Source organism: Podarcis tiliguerta (assembly GCF_965153285.1).
Source record: "Podarcis tiliguerta genome assembly, chromosome: 10".
Taxonomy (NCBI): Eukaryota; Metazoa; Chordata; class Lepidosauria; order Squamata; family Lacertidae; genus Podarcis; species Podarcis tiliguerta.
The window spans coordinates 2,052,741-2,076,431 of NC_139543.1; the positions used below are offsets into that span (position 1 = coordinate 2,052,741).

General features: G+C 42.3%; 1 protein-coding gene and 1 long non-coding RNA gene across 5 annotated transcripts in view; one reads left to right on the forward strand and one right to left on the reverse strand.

The window, feature by feature from the left end:
- The window catches only part of SEPHS1 (selenophosphate synthetase 1), a 26,804-nt gene extending 14,682 nt beyond the window's left edge, over positions 1 to 12,122 (reverse strand). The window contains exons 1-4 of one of the 4 annotated variants that reach the window (XM_083399978.1): positions 11,642 to 12,122; positions 8,633 to 8,901; positions 1,940 to 2,043; positions 588 to 695 (exon numbers count right to left, since the gene is read on the reverse strand). In XM_083399978.1, coding sequence (XP_083256104.1) covers positions 588 to 695; positions 1,940 to 2,043; positions 8,633 to 8,825 — 405 coding nt within the window. In that variant the 5' untranslated portion in view covers positions 8,826 to 8,901; positions 11,642 to 12,122. Of the gene's footprint in view, positions 1 to 587; positions 696 to 1,939; positions 2,044 to 8,632; positions 8,902 to 10,381; positions 11,299 to 11,521; positions 11,556 to 11,641 lie in introns of those variants that run through there. The other 3 variants (XM_083399976.1, XM_083399977.1, XM_083399979.1) reach the window with 3 other exon arrangements.
- LOC310658310 lies at positions 12,116 to 15,965 on the forward strand. The gene is made up of 2 exons (XR_014502216.1): positions 12,116 to 12,183; positions 13,709 to 15,965. It is a non-coding gene; the product is annotated as an uncharacterized lncRNA (long non-coding RNA).
- The last annotated feature ends 7,726 nt before the right edge of the window (positions 15,966 to 23,691 follow it).

Consider the following 23,691-nt stretch of genomic DNA (forward strand, 5'->3'; position numbering starts at 1 on the left):
ATAATGAGATGAAAATGCAAAACAAAGATTGGGCAAGTAGATATCCCATATTTGTGAGTTCCAGATTAAACAGAAGTTATATATTGCTTGATATTATGCACTCGCCAAAGTGTTGTGTGAGAAAAAACATTCCAACTACCTTCAAGCACCTTGCTGTACCCCAACAGTGGTATGAACCGCAAAAGCCTGTGTGCATGTTTTAGTCTGACTACAAAAATAGTCTGGTCTCACCTTGCCCTGGTAATTGCAGACTGGCCCAGTTCACACAACACTCAGCCAACCTCTGATCTCCCCTAGGCTTGCTTACTCTTTTTACAACTATTTTAAAATGGGAAGGGGAGAACCGCCTTGAACTCCTTGGAGGAAAAGGTGGTATATAAATGCAATTCTTTCTTTTTTCTTTGAGCATGAATCATAACGGAAGCTGGGGGAAAATGTTTTGGTTATCCTAGGATAACTGATAGATGTTCAACAACAAACATGGGATTCTCTTGTGGATGCTTGGAATAAAGCTGGTGTTCATTTTCAGGGACACAAGGCAATATGTTAGCATGATGCATTCCTATAGCAGTATTTACAGTACTTACCCTATCTGTCATTTTATTACTTATTCCAAGCAGCATCAACATGTTGTCACACTCAGTGACTCCCATAGCATAAAGATCACTAAGAACATTGGCACAGGCTATACGTCCCTAAAAATACAAAAAAAAATATTGAATTTACAAAACATCATCAATTCATGTGCTGCTTTACAAAATAAGATAGGGGAAAAAGATACGTTCTTCTCCCAAACTTTTCAACAATGGAAAGGAAGGCAGAGATAATGAACTAAAGATTTTTATTCTCTGTTTCAAAGGGAACATTTTTTTAACAACTGTATTAAAACATGCTTCTAGTGTACTGTATTGCCAATAATGTCCAGAATTCTGTAATATATGTGGCACCACCTCCAGGCAGAAATATACATTTGCAGTCAGGTCTACTACAATTAGAATTCCTTTGTTTTAATAAACATTTTAATATTGCATTGGTGAATGATTATCTATTTCTTCCTTTAAGAGACACAGCAGACAGCTCTGGAAGATATTTAACCAGTGTCAACATTTCAGAGTTAGGCTGAAGTGGCTAATTGTCAATGTATCAGAGTTAAGTGAAAGTAGCCAGTGGTCCCCTCCTCCTCCCTTTTAAAAGAATATGGCAACTGCTCACAAACCAGGACTTTTAAATTGTCCCAGGCATAGCTGGACACAAATTGCTTGTTACTGGTAATTTTCAAGTTACACACATCTGCAAAAAACCTAGCCCCCACAAAGCAGAACAGAACACATGAAACCTTGTCTGCAATATAAAGAAACAACAGGCATGTGTGACACATAACTGCACATACAGCTGGAGTTTCATTTGATGTCAGCATCCAGCAGTTTCCATTATCAGCAAGATATAATGATATTCATTTAAATGATATTCAATTAAAAAGCAACTCGTCTTTTCAGTAATAGGAACAGCTGTAGCACAAACACCATACACGCTTGTGATTGTACCTGCAGTTATATTCCATATGTATATACTGATTCTTTGGATTGCAGCACCCAGTTGCAGACTTCATACTTGCTATTCTGAATGTGTTTGTATCAATACAGTAGGTTGGAGTACCTTGGGCAATAAATTTCATGGAGAGCAGGTATTTAGTTAAGAGTCCAAGAGTGATCCTAATACAGTACAGTTCTGATTCAAAGTATCCCAAGACAACTGGAGTACAAAGCTCAGATCTAGAGCTCTGCCTCTAACAGGAGAAAAACTTCACAAAACTGGCAGGTTAACTGTCCAATCACAACAGAGAAAGTCTAGAACAGCCCAAAACAATGCTCGCCAATCACAATTTAGGTAGCTAACAGGCACCTTTCCCCCGCCCCATACATATGTTTAGGCAACTCACCATCATATAAGGATCATCCACAATAGGATAAATGTAATCTGTTGTCTGGACCAAAGATAGACCTCCATGTCTTAAAGGAATAACACAAGTGTCCATTCCAATTCCTGTAAAGACAGTGGCAGTTAATTACCAATTAATAAAAGTCATTTCCTTGGATTTCTCAAAGTATATTCTATCCTTGCCCACCCCACTCACCCAAAGACTCCTTACACACCAATGAAATTCAAAAGGAAGCAACAGCTAGTGAGGTTTGGGGAGATACATCAGTCTGTTTCTCCTCATTAAACATCAGCCCGACAACCCTAGTCTTTAAAACAGGGGTCAGCAATGTTTTTTGAGGCCGGTCCAGTCCACTCACCAGCAGACCTCTCGGGTGGGCCCGTGCGTGTGCTCAAGCTATTTCCAGTGCACTTCTGGGGTGGAGGAGCGCCCGTGTGCATACACTATTTCCAGCATTCTTCCGACCCAGAAGTCTGTCACCATGACGAGAGAAAAAAATGGTGCTGTGGGAAAAAAAAGCACAGAATCCCCATGCCGATCCACAGAACAGCCGTGGGCCGGTTCCAGGAAGCTCATGGGCTAGAACCGGACCATGGGCCTTAGGTTGCTGACCTCTGCTTTAAAACATGTCTGCCTGCAGAAAACAACTGACAGACACACAAGCTGATTAGGACAAAATAATGATAGCAGATCTGCACATTAGCCAGCAGCCATTCATGAGGTTCAGTCTCCTCCTGTGGTGTGCAGCCTTATGAAAACTGCCTGACCATCCAATTGCTGCAGAACCTAAGAGCTTTTTACCATCTCTCTTGCAATACAGCGGCCTTCTCTGACGGATAAGAACCTGGGAGATGAAAAGCTGCCATCTATACAAAGGGAGGGAGGGAGAGAGCGAGAGAGCAATGTGCGCTGCATGAGACTGGCCCTTTGAATTTAGACATTAAGAGCTTTCATAGAAACTTGCAGTTGAACTTGTAGTCAGGAACAAATGACATGGGTACTCTGGTACTTCCTTGGCTTCAACCATATAATTTAGGGTGAATCTCCCACAGAACTTATAGATTCCCCCATGACCTCCAAGATAAAGCACTCTCTATATGCATTTATTAGACTCTTGATTAGCAAATAGTTTTATAAGAAGACCACTTTGAAGCAACGGAAATGAGAGGTAGTAGACCAAGTCTCCTGCTCTGTTCAGAAAGGTTTTCCATACATCTCTCAGCTTTAAAGACCAAATGATACCAGGACTTGGGACCTCTTTCTAACCCCTATGTTCCATTTTCCCCATGATCTTTCTTAAAGCTCAAGAGATACTTTTGCAGTGTTCTGAGCAAAAGAGTATTTTCAGATTGCCATCCACTGGGCTCACAAACAAGTTTATGGCAAGATTTGATAAGACTGATCATCTGTTCTGGGAAGGAGGAAAACAGGGTAATTTTTGTTATACTGTATTTATAATTTGTTGAAAATCAAAATTTCTATATAATTTCACAGAAATGCACAATGCCATGCACGACTCAGGTTCTGCTGTACCTACACCATCAATGGGGTACTTGGAAAAAAGTTAAACCTGGTGCCACACACTCGCAGCTTAACTCTCTTTGTAGACCAAAGGAGCACTGGCACAAAGATATGCCTGACTCCTCACCCAAGTCATAGAAACATAGAACTGTAGGAGTTGGAAGGGTCCCCAGGGTAATCAAGTCTGACTCCCTGCAATGCAGCAATCTCTACTAATGACTTATGGCCATTCCAGTTCATAGCTAGGAGGGAAATTCGTGAACAACTATGCTATTTTTTTCTGGCCAGTACCACTCTTGGGCTTGCCTCATCATGCCCTGCTTGCAGCAGAGTAACAGGACAACGTGCATCAAGCCAAGCATTCTGCTTCTGCAATAGGGAAATCAGGCGTTCGAAGAAAACCCACAAGCATGAAGGTAATAACTCTCTCCTGCTGCTGAAACTGAGATTAAGCAACATAATCCTTAGGAATATAGTGGTATCTCCAGTTACGAACTTAATGCGTTCCGGAGGTCCGTTCTTAACCCGAAACCGTTCTTAACATGAGGCACACTTTCGCTAATGGGGCCTCCCGCTGCCGCCGTGTGACTTCCGCTTGCAAAGTTTGCAAGCAGGAGCATCTCCTTCCGGGCTAACGGAGCTCGTTAACTGAAGCGTTCATAAGGAGTAAGGTACTTAACCCGAGGTTCCACTGTACTTGGTATTCCTTTATTCAGCACATGAACCATGACCATCCAAATAATCCACCAGCCACACATGGACGGCTATGGATTGTCCTTCTAACATTACCTATGAACTGGAAAAAGAAATATGATACGATACCAAAAAAAGTAAAACAACAGACAAGCAAACAACAATATGTCTGTGTTGATTACCTGACATGTTTAGGGAGGGTTAACAGGTTCTTGTTACTCTTCTTCATGTCAAAAATGCAATGTACAAGTACAATACTTTGGAATCCAAGGTATGCAATATATGCTTGCATTTTGGAAAATCATGATTTAAAAAACAGCAATATATTGCTATAGATTCAGGTAGGTAGCCGTGTTGGTCTGATGCAGCAGAAATAAAATAAAAAATTGTCCAGTAGCACCTTAGAGACCAACTAAGTTTGCTCTTGGTATGAGCTTTCGTGTGCATGCACACTTCTTCAGATACTATGAAGAAGTGTGCATGCACATGAAAACTCATACCAAGAACAAACTTAGTTGGTCTCTAAGGTGCTACTGGACAATTTTTTTATTTTTTAATATATTGCTATATAACCCATGACTAAAAATCATGAGTTTATCTTATCCCCTTTCAGAGTTAACTATTCTAGTAATCATCACATCTTGCAGCATCAAATTTCATAAATTAATTGTGCACCGTGTAAAGTATCTTCTATCCTGAATCTCCTAAAGATCAGTTTCACCGAATGGCCCAAATTCTATTATTATGTCAGGGTTCTCAGTGAGCTGTCCACCTCAATACAAATATCTCTTTCCTGATTGGTTACTACTAGTTCATATCCCATCAGTGTGCATGTAAATTTAGGAGTTTTTGTTCCAATGTGCAAGACTTTACAGCTATTTATACTGAACTGCATTTGCCATTTTGCTGCTCCTTCACCCAATTTGGAGACACTCTTTTGATTTCGTCCATCCTTGGTCACCTCACTGCTCATGCCTAACCCCAGATCATTTATGAACACGCGAAAAAGAATCAGTTTCTATATAGATCCTTGGGGAACCAAGTTATGTGCTCCCCTTGTGAAAACTATATTCATTCCTGTGGTCTACTTTCTCTTTTTTAGCCAGTTACAAATTCATAAGATGCCGACCCTCTAATCCCATTGTGCCAAATTTACTTAAATTCCTTCAACAAAGGCTTTTATCAATAGCTTTTCAAACATTCAAGTATACATAGATTACTGGATCACTCTTATCCACATACCTGTTGACACTGTCAAAGAACTCTAAAACATGAGGTGCTTTCTTAGTAAGATGCAAGGCTTGAAATGCCTGAGTGATCCAACCATGTAAAGTATTGAATGCCCCCCACCAAACCCTATTTGGGAGGGGGTGGGGTAAGGGGTTTGCTTTGTTTTTATTATGTATTTTGTGTAAAAACACAAAATCTTATATTTTATGCTGTGAACAACCCTGAGATCTACAGATAAAGTGTGTTATAAAAATTTAATAAATAACAACAACAACAACAACAACAACCGGCCTCTGAGCATTCTGTGTGGTGGTAGCAGTAGTAAGTGCACCAGCGAAGTAGGAAAGAACAGTACAGGCTTGGTACAACGTGGAACTATTTGTGGGCCTTCCTTTCAGCATCACTCAGACAGGGTGGGTTCGGGGGGGGGGATCAAGAAGTGAGCAGGGGCCAGTGGTGCCCCAGACGCTGCCAGTTGGCCATTGCTACAACAGGATTATGGCTATAGTCCAGTTAACCCAAAGGACAATGGTGATATTTGTTGATTCAAATCATTAGCTTTCCAAATTTGCTTTTGCATGTATACTTAAATCTCAGTCAATGAAAATGTTGGTGCTCCCATTCTGAAATTTATCACATAACATGACCATGTTCTGAAAATTAAAAAGTGAAATACTCAGGAACCAAAGATTAAAAAGAATATAAAACGTACTCTTTGTTTTTGTAGTCTACTTTCCTTTTTTCACCAACTTAGAAGCATTATGAGGAGCTGCAGAAGGGGATCATACCACATGGAAGTGAAGCATGAAACACAAGTCACAGGGCCCTCTCTAGATCTGAGCTGCAAAATGGGGCTAGGACTTGTTTTGGCCATGCAGTTCCAAAGCACTCTGAGCACCTCCGAAATGCTGAGCCAAGCTGTTAAGTCGCCAACCCCCCTCCTTTCATCCTGGAGCTGTAGTAGTAGTCAGAGGCTTGTAATTATGGCACAACACATTTGTCGACTTTGTGGGGAAACCAGTCTTTAAAAATCAAGAAAGAAATGGTCATGTGGAAGAGGTGGATGAATTTGGGTACATTAACGTAGCACCAGTTGATAAACGAAGAGAATGAATTTTATACATTTTCCATCTTAAGAGACAAATACAGATTACCTACAAATTCTCACTGGCAATATCTCCAGACAAAACACTTGCTAACCACCGTCTACAGACCAGGAGCTTTTACAGCCTCAGAGACCCCAGAAATATTGAAGCAGCTGATTAATTCTTACACAACAACAAAAACGCCATCAACATATATAAATATTTGTTATCAGCAAACCATTTTGATATACAGGTATTGAGGGATGGTTGAAAGAAAGAATTAGAGATATCCATTTCAACCACACAGTGGGAAACTGTTTTAACTGGTATAACAAGGGTGTCTCTGGATCTTAAATTGAGGCTCACACAACCAAAAATAATATTTAGAATATACTGGAGCCCATTACGTTTGTTTAAAAGAAGGGCTGTTAGAGATGCAATAGGGATAATGCTTCTCTAAAACATATGTTTTTTCACTGTCCTACATTGAAAGGTTTTTAGCAGAAGGTAACAAACCATCAACAGAAATGTATGGAACAACCTTACATTAACAGAGCAAAATATCCTATTGAATTATATACCCAGCACATGGAACCTTACAAAAGGACTATTTGAGTGGACTCTCCATGCCCTTACCACAGAAAAAGTCTGATGGCGGGGAAATGTGGCTCCCTTCTACGAGTGGATTGAAGACTTGTACAAACTCGCAACATATAAACGCAGACTTGCCACTGTAATAAGAATTTTAAGGTCTTATATATGTAATAAATGTTCATAAATGTACCAAGAGAAATGTACAAACCACATGTCTGAAGCAGCACAGGAAGACAGCCCTGAAACGCTTCAGGTTAGACTCCACTAACCCAGAAATAGTGCTTCAGGTTAAGAACTTTGCTTCAGGATGAGAACAGAAATCATGCTCCGGTGGTGCAGCGGCAGCAGGAGGCCCCATTAGCTAAAGTGGTGCTTCAGGTTAAGAACAGTTTCGGGTTAAGAACAGACCTCCAGAACGAATTAAGTACGTAACCAGAGGTACCACTGTACTGTAATAGGTTAATATCTGGTGAAGTACAATAACAACCTAGGTAAAATACAGTGGTACCTCGGTTTTCGAACATAATCCGTTCTGGAAGACCATATGAGTTCCAAAACATTCGAAAACTCAAAACAGAAGCCTCAAAACGGAAAACTCAATATGGAAGCCACATTTCCGGTTCAACTTCTGAGACGAGTTTGAAAACCAAAGCATTTACTTCTGGGTTTACAGCATTCGAGTTCCCGAAATGTTCATCAATGGAGATGTTCGGAAACCGAGGTACCACTGCATATAGTTTTGGGTCCCCCTTCCCCCCTTTGTTTTCCCTTCTACACAGGTTGTTTCTCTTTCTTGTTTGTGTCTCACCATGTCTGGTGCACATATTTATGTACTTTTTGAACTTTCAATAAACATTTTTTTAAATAAATAAATAAATGGCACAACTGCTAAATAGCTCAGTGGGTAAAGCACAAGTCTCGTAATCTCAGGGTTGTGTGTTCGAGCCCCACATTGGGTGAAAGATTCCTGCACTGCAGGGGTTGGACTAGATGGCCCTTGGGGTCCCTTCTAACTCTACAATTCTATGAAAGTTATGCTGCTTATATATTTACCATAATTATTCTGGAGTTACAGGATAAGAATCAGTAATAGTCTTGATTTTATTTTTAAAATTATGCTCTGCCTTCACTCACATACCTCTAAGGGAAGTTATATACAAAACTTAAAGAATAAGAATAAATGTAAAAACCCTTTAAACAACTTGTATTTCACAGTTTGAGCATCTCTGCTTCAAGTTTTACTTGTGTTTCTGTTTTTTAATTAATGTGTTATAATTTTCATTCTTTTGTACTGTATTTTAATGTTGCTGCTGTTGTTTTGCATTGGGAGCAGCCCAGAAAATTTGTCATGGGGCAACTGTGATGGGGTGACTGTACAGATGCAGTAAATAAATGCACCATTAACTAATATCTGACTGGTCAGAATTGACCAAACATTTTTGATTGGTGAAATAACCAACCTTGTTGTTGGTGAAATAACCAACCTTGTACACACACACAGTACAATATTTTTCCTTATTCTCCAACACATGATACAACCATTAAATATCATTGAAGAACTACTGCTTACCCAATCTAGGCATAACAGCTCCCAAAAACTGTTCATCTTCCTGGAAGTGATTTTCTTGTAGAGATTCAAGCAGTTTCTGTAAAATGTCCTGAGGCACTTTACAGCCAGTGCCTTTAAGTTCAGTGAATCTTGTTAGCCGAAAGCTCTTGTCAAGTTCATAACTTTCTGGGTTAAAGGACTCCCGGACAGACATGATTCTCACACAATAAGTACCAGAAGATTTTTCTCTTCTTCAGGATATTTGATGGTATGCTTTCGTGGTAATTATCCTAGTTTGCAGAAAGAAGTATTAATATAATATAGACTTTCTCAGCTTGTTATGCAGAATAGTTTTATATCTATCATCTATCTATCTATCTATCTATCTATCATCTATCTATCTATCTATCTTTTCCCTTCTATCTAAAAATCTGAGCTGCAACCATACATTGCAAGAACAGACGCCTCCTTCACTAAGGCTACCAGCTCTTGACATTTTTTTAAAAAATAGGCAACATTCATTTTTGCATATAAAGCCCCTGCACAATTACTTTCTTGCAAGTTCTGTAGCAGCGGATGGATCTAAAACTACCCACCCTCCTTAGGTCACTTTGACAAGTAGCAAGCGAACATCTACCATGGTTGAATTCAATTTATGTCTCTAATGACATGCCAAACATGAGTTTGGAAGTGCTGTGCCGAGCCAACTGGACCGAATTCAGTTCACAATAGTAGCATATATGTGATCTTGCTACAGGCTTACAGAAAACCAGGTCTTTAAAGGTCGGCTATGTTTATAGCAAATTGACCTGTGTACGCAGCCCAAGATGTCCCACTTTGCACCCTTAGGTGCATACGCTCCAACATTTCCCAAGAAGAAATTGGGACATCCCCCCACACCATCCTGCTGCTGCTGCCTGCTCACTCTCCCCACTGTTGCCTAAGCGTCCACCTGCTGCCACACAGAGAAGGGCCACTGACAATACTTCCAGAAGTGGCACCATTCTTCCAGAAGCTGTGGCCCACCTCGTATGTGTGTGGCAAGTGGTGGCCAGCGAAGGTGCGGAACCAAGAGAGCATGAAACAAAAAGACACACATATTTTGATTCTGTGCTCTTTGGGTCACCCAGGGAAAAAAATGGGACATTTGTGCTGTATGCAGTGGAGGAGATAAACATTGGCTGGATCTACACACATCAAAAAAGTGATTCAGTTAAACCTGCTGTAAATTTCATAAAGGGAAAGTCTGCTAGTGAAAGATGGGACTCCACAGTGTCATAGTGTTATAATGCATATAAAGCATGTTTTCTTTACTAATGTAGCTGAGTTCATTATGTCTGAAGCACAGTCCAAGCAACGTTAAGCACCTATGACACTACGAAACTGAAACAGTAACATCAACAAATCAGTTTCAGTGGGAACTGTGCCCACGGTATTTAATAGGCAGTAAAAAGTTACGGATTTCTCTACATTTCCTATTAACAATTGAACTTTAACACACAAAACAATAGCTTTCTCCTCATTCTGTTCCCCCAAACAGGTGTCAATCTCCTGAAGCAGGGGGCTGGGGAGCCTGTGGCCCTCCAGGTGTTGTTGGACAACAAACTTCCACAATCCCTGGCCACGCTAGTTGGGGTTGTTGGGAGTCCAACAATGCTGGGGGAGAAGGCATACGGAGCTCCCCACCCATCCTATAAATCACCTATTTTCCCCATGGAAAGCTAAGCCTTATAAGCCATACAAAGAGTCGGGAGTACTTAATGCAGCTACCTATATAATTAAAAGCTGCAACATTCTGAATCTTGACTGAACGTTTTTTTCTGTTTTCTGAAATGAGGAAAAAAGACTGCAGAGCTGTCCCAAACAACTACAGTGTTCACAACACCATACTTTATCCACTTTAGAACAATGTCTTGCAAGTTTGTTTTGTAACTTTGAGAACACACGAGTTAGAATTAAAGTGCTGCATGAAGTCTGTCCGCAGTTGCACCGGAAAAGACCAAGCTCCCAGTTTCCACTAGTTCCAAAATCAACACTGCTCCGAGAATTTAACCTTTGCTTCACCGTAGATCTGGCAAACGAGCACAGCTGGTAAAGCACGGGACTCAGTCTGAGGGTCGTGGGTTCAAGCCCCACGTTGAGCAAGAGACTCCCCCCTTCCGAGATTCTGCGCGGGGACAGACATTGTAGGCCGACACGCCTATCCGGAAGGAAACCCGGCCACGTGCAGAAAGGGCTGGCAACCATGCCTGGCCCGGGGAGCCCAGAGGGCGACTCTGCCCCCCCCCCCCGCCCGCCCTTCGCGACGGGCCGGTTCCCGCCTCCCTCTCTGCGCGAAGCGGCCCCTTGGCGAACAGAACCGGGGGTCCTCTGGGAGCCCCCCCCCCCGCCATGCGCCGCGCCCCGAGAGGGGGCAGTTGGAAGAAGGGAGGCGGGCGTCGGGCGCGCGCCTCGAGGAAGAGGAGCCTTAACCCTTTCGCGGGTGGCTTTAAAGGCATTTGGGAGGCGGGGGAGGCGCGGCGGGAAGCGAAGGCAGCGGGCCGGGGGGCGCCGGGGGGGCTTCTCCGAAGGGAAGGGAGGCGACTCGGGCTCCACGCGGCCGGCGGGCCAGACAGCGCGGCCCCCTCTTTCTCCTCTCAGGGAAAAATGTCGGCGGGTGGAAAGTTTAACCCCTTCGCCGCCCTCGCGCAGATCCCCTCCTCCGCCGCAGACTCCGCTCTGGCCCACAGCGGCCCCAAGCCAGCCGCCGCCGCCCGCCCGGCCCTCTCTGCCTCGGCCGCCGCCGCCGCCGCGCCCCTCCGGCCGGCGGAGCGGCCTCTCCTTCCTGCGCAGCCCCTGCAGCAGCGGGGGCGGCGGCGGCTGAGGGCAGGGCCGCGTTCCCCTTTAAGCCCGCCCAGGCCGCCCTCTTACCGCGTCTCCCCGGCTGCTCCTCGCTCGCCCGTCCGCCCGCCCGCCGCCGCCGCCCGCGAACGGGACTCCCCTCCGCCGCCTCCTCGCCCCCCAGCCCAGCCAGCCAGTCCCACAATGCACCGGGCGTCTGGCCGGCCCGGCTCGCGCGCTCTCTCTCTCCGGCAGGGCAGGCGACTCCGCCGCGGCAGCGAGAGGGTTAAGCCACCCCCCTTTTCCCGCGTTTCCTCTCGGCTCCTTCAACGGCCGCTCCGGCCCCGCCCGCCAGGGACACGGAGGGAGGGGCCAGCAGCCCGCGCCGCTACCTGCCTTTAAGGGGAGGGAGCCTCGCGCTCCGCCTGCGCCGGGGGGGGGGGAGAAGCCGGAGGCAGGCCCCGCCCCTCGGAGCCCCCCCCCCGTGGCTGAGGGGAACTTGAGGGGCTCCCCCCCAATGTGCGAAGCTGAATCCCCCCCCCAAGTGCGCGAAGAGGGGCGAGGGGCTCTGGGGAGGAAGGGCTTTGTGGGCCGGGGGCGTATTTCACTATTTGCCCCTGAGGCAGACTCGCCTCTCTTCCCCCCCCCCCTTCCCAAGGATGCCTCTCTCCAGCCTCACATTAAAGTCCTGTATATTCTCCAAAGACACCCAGAGAGCAAGGGCTGGACATCTGTGAGGTGTATCTGGAGAGGTAGGGATGCCATTTGTTCTCTTTTAGCACGGCATACCAGGTGTGTCTTAGAATCTTGGGCAAAGCTTTTAAATCGCCTCTGAACATGGGCAAAGTGTATAATATACAATATGTACTATAATGTCTAAAAAAATGCATGTATAATTTTTATGCATTCTGAAGATATGTTCTTTGTATTACTAGAAGATATTGAAATAATGTTTCATCTCCATTAGATGCTAATGTATGGGGTGTGTGCATGTAAAATGCATTTTGCATGAGGACCCACAAAGCATCGACGCCACTTAAGATGAGTTGCTGCTAGTGGGACTGATTCCCCCCCCCCCCTTTCAGTTGTGGATTTATTGAACAATAACTTGGAGTGACTACTGTTTTACTTTCCTCACAAACTGCTTCAAAATTCCTTTTACAATGTTTTATCCCAGTTGCAGAACAAAAAGAAACTTAATTTAAGATATTTTACTCATAAGAGAAACCAGTTTATATAAAATAAAATTATGGAAAGGTCTAAAGACATTTTACTTTCTCTCTTTCCTTAGGCTGTTGGTTTTTTTATTTAATGAAAGTCCAAATTTGCCCTTTAACTTTTATATAAGGGAAACTTTAGTCTTGTCAACACAAACTGAAGTATTACTTTGTAAGAACTGTGGGCAGGTGGCTGGTCTAGACAAGAAGGTGGAGTTCAATCTGTTGTGGATGAGATTGCACTGGCCTTGAGGGATCAAGGTGCATTTAGATCCACCTTTGGCCCTCGAGGTGCAAGTGGTGACAGGGTCTCCCTTGGCTAATGCTTATGTTCCGGCTGCCTAAATGCAGTTATCCATGCTCTGGTAACATCCAGGTTAGACTATGGGTTTTCCTTTGAATGCTGCTCAGAAGCTTCAGCTGTTGATTGGGATCAATAGGTGGGAACATGTCTCACTGAATCTTAAGTACAGTGGTATCTCGGGTTACATACGCTTCAGGTTACAGACTCCGCTAACCCAGAAGTAGTACCTCGGGTTAAGAACTTTGCTTCAGGATGAGAAGAGTAATTGTGCAGTTTCAGGTTAAGAACGGACCTCCGGAACGAATTAAGTACGTAACCAGAGGTACCACTGTAGTGGCATTAGTTGCTATTCTCTTTTTGAACATGTTCCTAGCTTGGGATCAAAATGCCTGAAGGAATGCCTGCCTCCAAAGCAGCCTGTGCCTGCTTAGTTCATCATCAGAGGCCCATCTCCAAGTTCCCCCACTATTGGAAGTGAAGTGGGTGGGGACTGAAGAGAGGGTCTTTTAAATTGTAGCACCACATTTTTGGAATTTTCTCCTTGAGGAAGCTTGCCTGGTGCCTGCTTGGCTATCTTTTCAATACCAGGGGACACCTTTTTAATTTTTTTCCTAGTGTATAATTGTTAAACTGTGATTATTTTATCACTACAGTTTTAAAAGACTGTAATATATATTTATTGTATTGCTGAAATAAATGTTTTACTACATATTACTTATGCCACTGTGATAATATTTATATTGTTGGGTGACACAGAAGCAGAGGAGCGCTGCTTCTGATGGTGGGCTGTCTGTTCCAACAGGGATCTGAACAGGTGGTAAGCAGACCTCTCTCTTGTAGTCAACGGAAAGTCCTGAAGTAGTGTGTTGCAGGGATCGGGCCAGGGCACCAGTCAACGCTCTGCGTATCACCCAACTGCCCCAATCTTCTGCCCTGCCCTTTTAGGATTGCTCTACCTATCAACATTTCCCCTATGCACAAGCAATCGAGTGGTGCTAGCACATTTACAAAGTTAAGCAGGGTCCTGTATGCTTTCAATCCTGAACATTGCTAGCAACCTAATGAACAACCTAACCTGTGAGCCAGACACTTGTGTGTACATCAGTTTTACTGCAGCAACCATGGAAATATTTTTGGGGTGCTTCTCTTGGCTTATATTTTCCAACTACTGTGATTCAAAGCAATGCCTTTTACTGGACCCAAGTTGTTCTTGAGTTTGGAATAAGGAAAAATCAGGCAAGGATGCCACTATGCCACTATTGCCATTTATTTTATTAAGAAGTTCCCTTCCCAGCTATTAATATTTTACACCAGGGCTGATATTTTACACCAGTGTATACAAACACTTGGTTGCCAGCTGAAAGACTTAAGTCATATTGGTTGCTTATTACTTTATGAGAAGGCTCAGTTTTTTAGCAGCTTGTTCAATAGTTCCTGAATCAGATTGCTCACTGAAGAGTTCACTGTTTGACTTTTCTTTCACTCAGTCTGTGCTTTGTATAGAGTTCTGTACCAGAATATTTTCTTTCTCTGAAATTGGTCGGCAAGAGTTCCTGCTCCGACCTTTGTTTGGAAGGGAGGAACTTTAGTTGTACCACCAGGTCTGCTGATACCTGATCTGTGGCCTAGCTTTCTTGAGGATTCAAGTCCAGCATTAGCTTCCTGAATTACCATATCAAGTAGCAAGGAAGGGACAGAACTAAAGCAGGTGTCATATTGCAGTCACTGGCAGCCATTAAAACATCTGCCTTGCTCTTGTTTTGTACTTTTTTATATAAGCACACACAGTTCCCTGCAAACTGCTTGAGAATCTATCTAGTGTTCCTGTAAGCTTAAACCACCTGCTTCAAATGACATTTTAGCAAGTTTTAGTCATTATTTTCTCAGTCTTTCTTCACTGCCAAAAATAAAAACAACTCCTCCCTAAACTAACCTGAACAGAAACCTAGGACTTTTAAAAATAAAAGCAAATAGTCCCCTCCCCTCTTAAAGGATTTGAGAATGTTGAATCCATTTTCCAAATATGCTAAGATGCTTAACATTTATGAGGGTGGGGTAAGAGAGATGGTTTGGAAATATTACTGCATGATACTATGTTCTGAAACATAATATGTAACAAATTCTTATTTAGGCATTTTCTGACATGATTTTTTTTTTTTAGGTCTACCTATTGTTATGACTGTTGACCAATAGTTCTTTTGTTAGGCAGATTGCTGGCTAACGATAAAAGATGGCTGTTGATGTTTCATCAATGGGTGCTAATAGTTAGGAGATGGCCTCCTGATATTTGAAGTAACCTCTCTGGGTTTTTTTTGAATGACATACTCCCAACAGAGGGGACTTGGGTGGCGCTGTGGTCTAAACCACAGAGCCTAGGGCTTGCCGATCAGAAGGTCTGATCGGCGGTTTGAATCCCCGCGATGGGTGAGCCCCCGTTGCTCAGTCCCTGCTCCTGCCAACCTAGCAGTTTGAAAGCACGCCAAAAAAAAAGTGCAGATAGATAAATAGGTACCGCTCCGGCGGGAAGGTAAACGGTGTTTCCGTGTGCTGCTCTGGTTTGCCAGAAGTGGCTTAGACATGCCGGCCACATGACCCAGAAGCTGTATGCCGGCTCCCTTGGCCAATAAAATGAGATGAGCACCACAACCCCAGAGTCTGCCATGACTGGACCTAATGGTCAGGGGTCCCTTTACCTTTACCCCCAACAGACCTTGCAGAAGGTGTCACCCCCCACAAGGGCTAAGGTTGTGGGTGGATGAGAGAGAGAGAACAAGCAGTATCTGCCTTGTAGGACTTTCACATTCATTTATGCTCTGCTTTTAGCTTTGCACATCAAGCAAATGTTGCAAAGGTACCGTAAGTATTCAATCCTCTATTATCCAAAAGAAATTAAACCAATATTGTTGCCCCTGGAACTTTTTACAGCTCAAAAATTGTGAGACATGCAATAGTTTTATGCTATTACCTTAATTTGTGAAAAGATTTAAACTGAAACTAAGAGCAACATACAGTATTGTAAAAAAAATAATACTTATTCAGAAAGCATATGCTTAAAAATGGGATTCATTACCTTGCAGTTGTGTTCCTTACAACCTTTGTATAAGGTTTAGTACTGTTAACCTGAAGTTTTGTGAAATACAAAAAAGATTAAAAGTCTAGAATCAGAAATGGAGTAGCAAAAAAGGTGTGGCCTTGACTGAGGGGCAGGGAGAAAGCTTCGGAAAGAACAGGGATGTTCCTATGCCATCAAATGGAAGGGCCTGTGTTTAGGAAGGGTTAGGAAAAAGTGGAGATGTCTGTAACAGTGGGTGGAAGCAAGCTACTGCCAGAGGGCTTTCCAGCAGGCTCTGCTTAATCCTATACTGTACTCTCTTACCTGGGATTAGTTACTCTTATTAGTTGTTTTGTTTACCAGGGGCCCAGTGTTTCTGTGTTATCAACACATATCCTCCTATATGAGTAAATATGTTTCTGTAATATGATCTGTTACTTCAGAAGCATTTTTATTTGCATGCAGCACACTTTAAAAACACACACAGATGTCCTCACTAGAGGCAGTGTGACTCTAAAAGTTAAGGAACATAAGCAAAAGCTACTTAGCACCCCCAACACACCATAGCTGTCAACTTACATATTTGAAAATAAGGGACCAGCAGCCTTGAAAATAATGGACCAGCAGCCAAAATAAGGGACCTGCAGCCTCACCTGTTCCAGGCACTCCAGTCTTCCTGTCCTCCTGCAGTCTGGTCAAACTCATGCTGGTAGCTTCAAGAACACTGTCCAGCCAACTTTGTAACCAGAGGTTCAACTGAATAGAATCTGAATCACATGCACCACAAGGCCTATGCAGCCTCAACTTAAGATGGCTCCCCGGCCTGGCTTTGCACTGCAAAATTTGCAGCAGCACATCCAACAAAATGGCGTCCAGCATTCCAAAAACCGCTCAGCTTGCATTAACTAGCCACACACAAGGCATGCAAGCTCCACCCCCCCCAGTCGTTCTTAGACTTCTTATTGGGTGAGCAACACAGCCAAGCAACACAGTTGGAGCCTCCCTCCTCCCTGGCCGGCAGGCAAGGAGGGAGAGGAGCTGCTTCCTTTGAAATTTAAGGGACATCATTTAAGGGACATCTATCAATAAGGGAAGAGGAAGAGCGGAGGACAAGTAGATTCAGAGCTGATGAAGAGGCTGGGCCAAAGCCGAAAGGACACTCAGTTGCGGATATGCCTGGAAGCGAAAGGAAAGTCTAATGCTGTAAAGAAAAATATTGCATAGGAACCTGGAATGTAAGAACCATGAACCTTGGTAAGTTGGATGTGGTCAAAAATGAGATGGCAAGAATAAATATTGACATCCTGGGCATCAGTGAACTAAAATGGACGGGAATGGGCGAATTCAGTTCAGATGACCATCATATCTACTACTATGGGCAAGAATCCCGTAAAAGAAATGGAGTGGCCCTCATAGTCAACAAAAGAGTGGCGAAAGCTGTACTGGGATACAATCTCAAAAATGATAGAATGATCTCGATACGAATCCATGGCAGACCTTTTAACATCACAGTAATCCAAGTTTATGCACCAACCACTGGTGCTGAAGAAACTGAAATTGACCAGTTCTATGAAGACTTACAACACCTTATAGAAACAACACCAAAGAAGGATGTTCTCATTATAGGGGATTGGAATGCTAAAGTAGGGAGTCAAGAGATAAAAGGAACAACTGGCAAGTTTGGCCTTGGAGTTCAAAACGAAGCAGGGCAAAGGCTAATAGAGTTCAGCCAAGAGAACAAGCTGGTCATCACAAACACTCTTTTCCAACAACACAAGAGACGACTCTACACATGGACATCACCAGATGGGCAGCATCGAAATCAGATTGATTATATTCTCTGCAGCCAAAGATGGAGAAGCTCTATACAGTCAGCAAAAACAAGACCTGGAGCTGACTGTGGCTCAGATCATCAGCTTCTTATAGCAAAATTCAAGCTTAAACTGAAGAAAGTAGGAAAAACCACTGGGCCGGTAAGATACAATCTAAGTCAAATCCCTTATGAATACACAGTGGAAGTGAGGAACAGATTTAAGGATTTAGATTTGGTGGACAGAGTGCCTGAAGAACTATGGATGGAGGCTCGTAACATTATACAGGAGGCAGCAACTAAAACCATCCCAATGAAAAGGAAATGCAAGAAAGCAAAGTGGCTGTCCAACGAGGCATTACAAATAGCGGGGGAGAGAAGGCAAGCAAAATGCGAGGGAGATAGTGAAAGATACAGGAAATTGAATGCAGATTTCCAAAAAATAGCAAGGAGAGACAAGAAGGCCTTCTTCAATGAGCAATGCAAAGAAATAGAGGAAAACAATAGAATGGGGAAAACCAGAGATCTGTTCAAGAAAATTGGAGATATGAAAGGAACATTTCGTACAAAGATTACCATAATAAAAGACAAAAGTGGAAAGGACCTAACAGAAGCAGAAGACATCAAGGAGAGGTGGCAAGAATACCAGGAATTATACCAGAAAGAAATGGATGTCTCGTATACCCCAGGTGGTGTGGTTGTTGACCTTGAGCCAGACATCCTGGAGAGTGAAGTCAAATGGGCCTTAGAAAGCACTGCTAATAACAAGGCCAGTGGAAGTGATGAAATTCCAGCTGAACTATTTAAAATTTTAAAAGATGATGCTGTTAAGGTGCTACACTTATATGCCAGCAAATTTGGAAAACTCAGCAGTGGCCAGAGGATTGGAGAAGATCAGTCTACATCCCAATCCCAAAGAAGGGCAGTGCCAAAGAATGCTCCAACTACTGCACAATTGCACTCATTACACACGCTAGCAAGGTTATGCTTAAAATTCTACAAGGCAGGCTTAAGCAGTATGTGGACCGAGAACTCCCAGAAGTGCAAGCTGGATTTAGAAGAGGCAGAGGAACCAGAGAAATATTAAATATTGGCAGGCTTTAAATATTGGCAGGCTTTAAATTAAATAAAACAAAAACTAAGGTTTTGACAAAAAAATTAACAGAAATTGAAAATGAAAGGTTTCAGAATGAGACAGGTCTGACAGTGGTGAAAAAAGTAAAATATTTGGGAATTACTATGACTGCTAAAAACGGGAATTTATTTAAGGATAACTATGATAAATGCTGGACGGAGATAAAAAAAGATCTAGATATATGGTCTAATTTGAAACTCTCACTTTTAGGACGTATTGCTGTGATAAAGATGAATGTATTGCCAAGAATGTTATTCTTATTCCAGACATTGCAGATTATTGATAAAACAGACTGTTTCAAGAAGTGGCAGAAAGACATATCTAGATTTGTCTGGCAGGGCAAAAAGCCAATAATAAAATTTAAAATATTAACAGATGTAAAGGAAAGAGGGGGCTTTGCCCTGCCGGATTTAAAACTTTATTATGAAGCAGCAGCTTTTTGCTGGCTGAAAGAATGGCTACTTCTTGAAAATACAGACATACTGGATTCAGAAGGATTTAACAATGCGTTTGGTTGGCATGCATACTTATGGTATGACAAGGTTAAAGTGCACAGAATGTTCAAAATTCACATTGTCAGGAAAGCATTGTTTAATGTGTGGATTAGATATAAGGATCTTTTGGAAAACAAAACTCCAAGGTGGTTGTCTCCAATGGAAGCAAAAGCTTTAAAGAAACTCAATATGGAGGCCAACTGGCCAAAGTATTGGGAGATTTTAGAACAAGATGGAGATAAATTGAAACTACAGAGTTTTGATAAATTAAAAAGCAAAGTCCGAGATTGGCTCCATTACTACCAAATAATGGAGGCATTCAAAATGGATAGAAAAATTGGCTTCCAGGTGGAAAAATCAAAATTGGAAACAGAATTGTTAGAACCCAAAACAAAAATATTGTCAAGAATGTATAACTTGCTGCTGAAATGGAATACACAGGATGAGGAAGTGAAATCAGCAATGATTAAGTGGGCACAAGATGTTGGTCATAATATAATGTTTGCTGACTGGGAACGGTTATGGACCACTGGAATAAAGTTTACGGCAAGCAATGCCTTAAGAGAGAATATAATGAAAATGATTTACAGATGGTACATGACACCAGTCAAGCTAGCAAAAATTTATCATATGCCTGATAATAAATGTTGGAAATGTAAAGAATCTGAAGGTACTTTCTTTCACCTTTGGTGGACGTGCCCAAGGATTAAGTCCTTCTGGGAGATGATTTATAATGAATTGAAAAAAGTGTTTAAATACACATTTCGAAAGAACCCAGAAGCCTTTCTCCTAGGTATGGTCAACCAACAGGTTCAGGTGAAGGACAGGACATTTTTTATGTACGCTACAACAGCAGCAAGAATACTCATCGCACAGTATTAGAAGACGCAAGAACTACCCACGCTGGAAGAATGGCAGATGAAGGTTATTGACTATATGGAACTAGCAGAAATGACTGGCAGAATCAGAGACCAGGGAGAAGAGACGGTGAAGGAAGACTGGAGGAAGTTTAAAGACTATTTACAGAAGCATTATAAGATAAAGAATGTTTGAGGACATCAGACTGAATTTAAATGAATATTAGCATAAAAATTTAATGATTAAGTAAGACTAATGTTTTAAGACATATGGAAATGTAATTATGTTAAGATATTAAGATTAAGTTGAACCAAAGATATGCCAGAGGGAAAGAATTTACTGTCAGAATATAAGATCTAGAATACAGAGTGGGAAGGTCTGGGGAAGTCGCAGACCCAGGTTAATGTTAAATAATGCAAAGACACAATGATTGTTTTTAATTTTTTCTTCTTTTTTTTGTACACTGTATTTTATACTGTTTGTATGTGTTGTTTTTATTTTCTGTTTCGTATTTGTTTGTTTGTATTGTCTGTTTATTGATTGTTAAAATAAAAAATATTATTAAAAAAAAAAAAGAGACAGACCAAATTGCAAACATGCGCTGGATTATGGAGAAAGCTAGAGAGTTCCAGAAAGACATCTACTTCTGCTTCATTGACTATGCAGAAGCCTTTGACTGTGTTGACCACAGCAAACTATGGCAAGTTCTTAAAGAAATGGGAGTGCCTGATCACCTCATCTGTCTCCTGAGAAACCTCTATGTGGGACAAGAAGCTACAGTTAGAACTGGATATGGAACAACTGACTGGTTCAAAATTGGGAAAGGAGTACGGCAAGGCTGTATATTGTCCCCCTGCTTATTTAACTTATATGCAGAATTCATCATGCGAAAGGCTGGGCTGGATGAATCCCAAGCCGGAATTAAGGTCGCCGGAAGAAATATCAACAACCTCAGATATGCAGATGACACAACCCTGATGGCAGAAAGTGAGGAGGAATTAAAGAACCATTTAATGAGGGTGAAAGAGGAGAGTGCAAAATATGGTCTGAAGCTCAACATCAAAAAAATGAAGATCATGGCCACTGGGCCCATCACCTCCTGGCAAATAGAAGGGGAAGAAATGGAGGCAGTGAGAGATTTTACTTTCTTGGGCTCCATGATCACTGCAGATGGTGACAGCAGTCACGAAATTAAAAGATGCCTGCTCCTTGGGAGAAAGGCGATGGCAAACCTAGACAGCATCTTAAAAAGCAGAGACATCACCTTGCCAACAAAGGTCCGTATAGTTAAAGCCATGGTTTTCCCAGTAGTGATGTATGGAAGTGAGAGCTGCACCATAAAGAAGGCTGATCGCCGAAGAATTGATGCTTTTGAACTATGGTGCTGGAGGAGACTCTTGAGAGTCCCATGGACTGCAAGAATATCAAACGTATCCATTCTGAAGGAAATCAGCCCTGAGTGCTCACTGGAAGGACAGATCGTGAAGCTGAGGCTCCAGTACTTTGGCCACCTCATGAGAAGAGAAGACTCCCTGGAAAAGACCCTGATGTTGGGAAAGATGGAGGGCACAAGGAGAAGGGGATGACAGAGGACGAGATGGTTGGACAGCGTTCTGGAAGCTACAAACATGAGTCTGACCAAACTGCGGGAGGCAATGGAAGACAGAAGTGCCTGGCGTGCTCTGGTCCATGGGGTCACGAAGAGTCGGACACGACTAAACGACTAAACAACAACAACAATCAATAAGGGACAGCAGGGGGACATGGCGCTAGAATAAGGGACTGTCCCTTCAAATAAGGGACACTTGGCAGCTATGCAGCACACACTAACATTTTAAGCTGTTTGTAACAACTTAAATAAACTTCCTTGATTGGATTTATGCTAATGGATCTCCTGTAGGCATTTCTAATTCATTTACATTTAATTTTAAGGTTTCCTCTGTGTGTGTTTCCAATTCAAACTAATACCATTAACAGATAAAATGAAAGTGTGTAACAGGTCAGAAGCCACAAGATGGCAATAGTTGAAGAGCAATTTGCTTCAAGAAGGAGTTGGATTGTGGATACTACAGTGAGATTTCTCATACTATGTTATTTATATAGTGCCCATCATCTGTAGCTAGAAAGGCACTTTATGTAATTAAATATAATTTTATTTTCTGTACTGATGGGAAAAGGAGGAAATGGAGGTGAAGGGATCTATCAAAGGTGTGTGGCATAGCAATGCATAGCGCACATATCTCCTTGCAGAGAAGAATATTGGACCAAATATGGTGGACTGAGAAACCCAAATTTTAGGTCCCTTCATGTCCCTGTTTTGAACACAAAGTTACTTCTGTGTCAGTTCCAAGAAGTACAAAACAGGAAATGGGTATCTAGTGGATGTTTGTATGTTAAAAAGTCTTTAAGGGGCCATCAAATGGATGTTTAGATACTATCTCCAATCCAAGGGCCAGTCTTAAAGTATGGAATGGAATGCAAAACAGTTACTGAAATGCACTTTACCTTGGGGTGCCTTTGAAAAGTGTTTCAAAATTACAGCAATATCAGAATGAAATGGACAAACTGTTAATAAAATGTGTCTTACAGAATGAATAACACTCAGAAGCAATTGCTTTGAAGGTTGTTGTTTATCAAGCAGTATATAAATTTTATTAAATAAATACAAATAATCTAGTTTTCCATTCTCCTTTCACACTTTTCCACCACCCACCCCTGGGGGCTGGTTTCTTTTATTCCTCCTCCCTTGTCCCTTGACATGATCTCCTTCCTGTCTTCCTGTCAGGAAAGTCTACAACTTTCCTGTCTTATCCCCCTTTTGAGTAGCTGCTAGGACTTGAATAGCAGCTAGGACTTCCTACTCAGGCAAGACTAAGGTTCCATGTAATTCTCACTTAACTAAGGAGGGAACCCCCCAGAGATGGGAGGGAAGACTAGGCATGGGCAATGCAAAAAATATGCACACATGGAACTGCTGTGCATTCACACAATAAGAGCAACTTCTCCCTGGAAGCAGCTGTCCTTCACCCCAACCAAATTTGGATCTGATAATGTCCATGCCAGAAGGGACATTAAAAATATGTATATTTTGTTTTATTTTTCTAAACAACAAAACAGATAATACACACAGAAAGAAAAACATGTATTAACAACAAAATAATATACAACCCAAGGAGCTTTTGATGATAAAAAAGAAATATCTAAAATCAGGAGTAAATTAACTGGGTACAATTATGAAATTGTAAAAATAAATGGGATATAAGAAAACAACTTACATTATACAATGTTATATATAATGTGGTGGAGTTGTGCTGAAGTCCATATGTTTTGGAAACTAGTGATTACAGAGAGCTGTACACTTAGAAGTATAAATGTGATTGTGGACCCTAA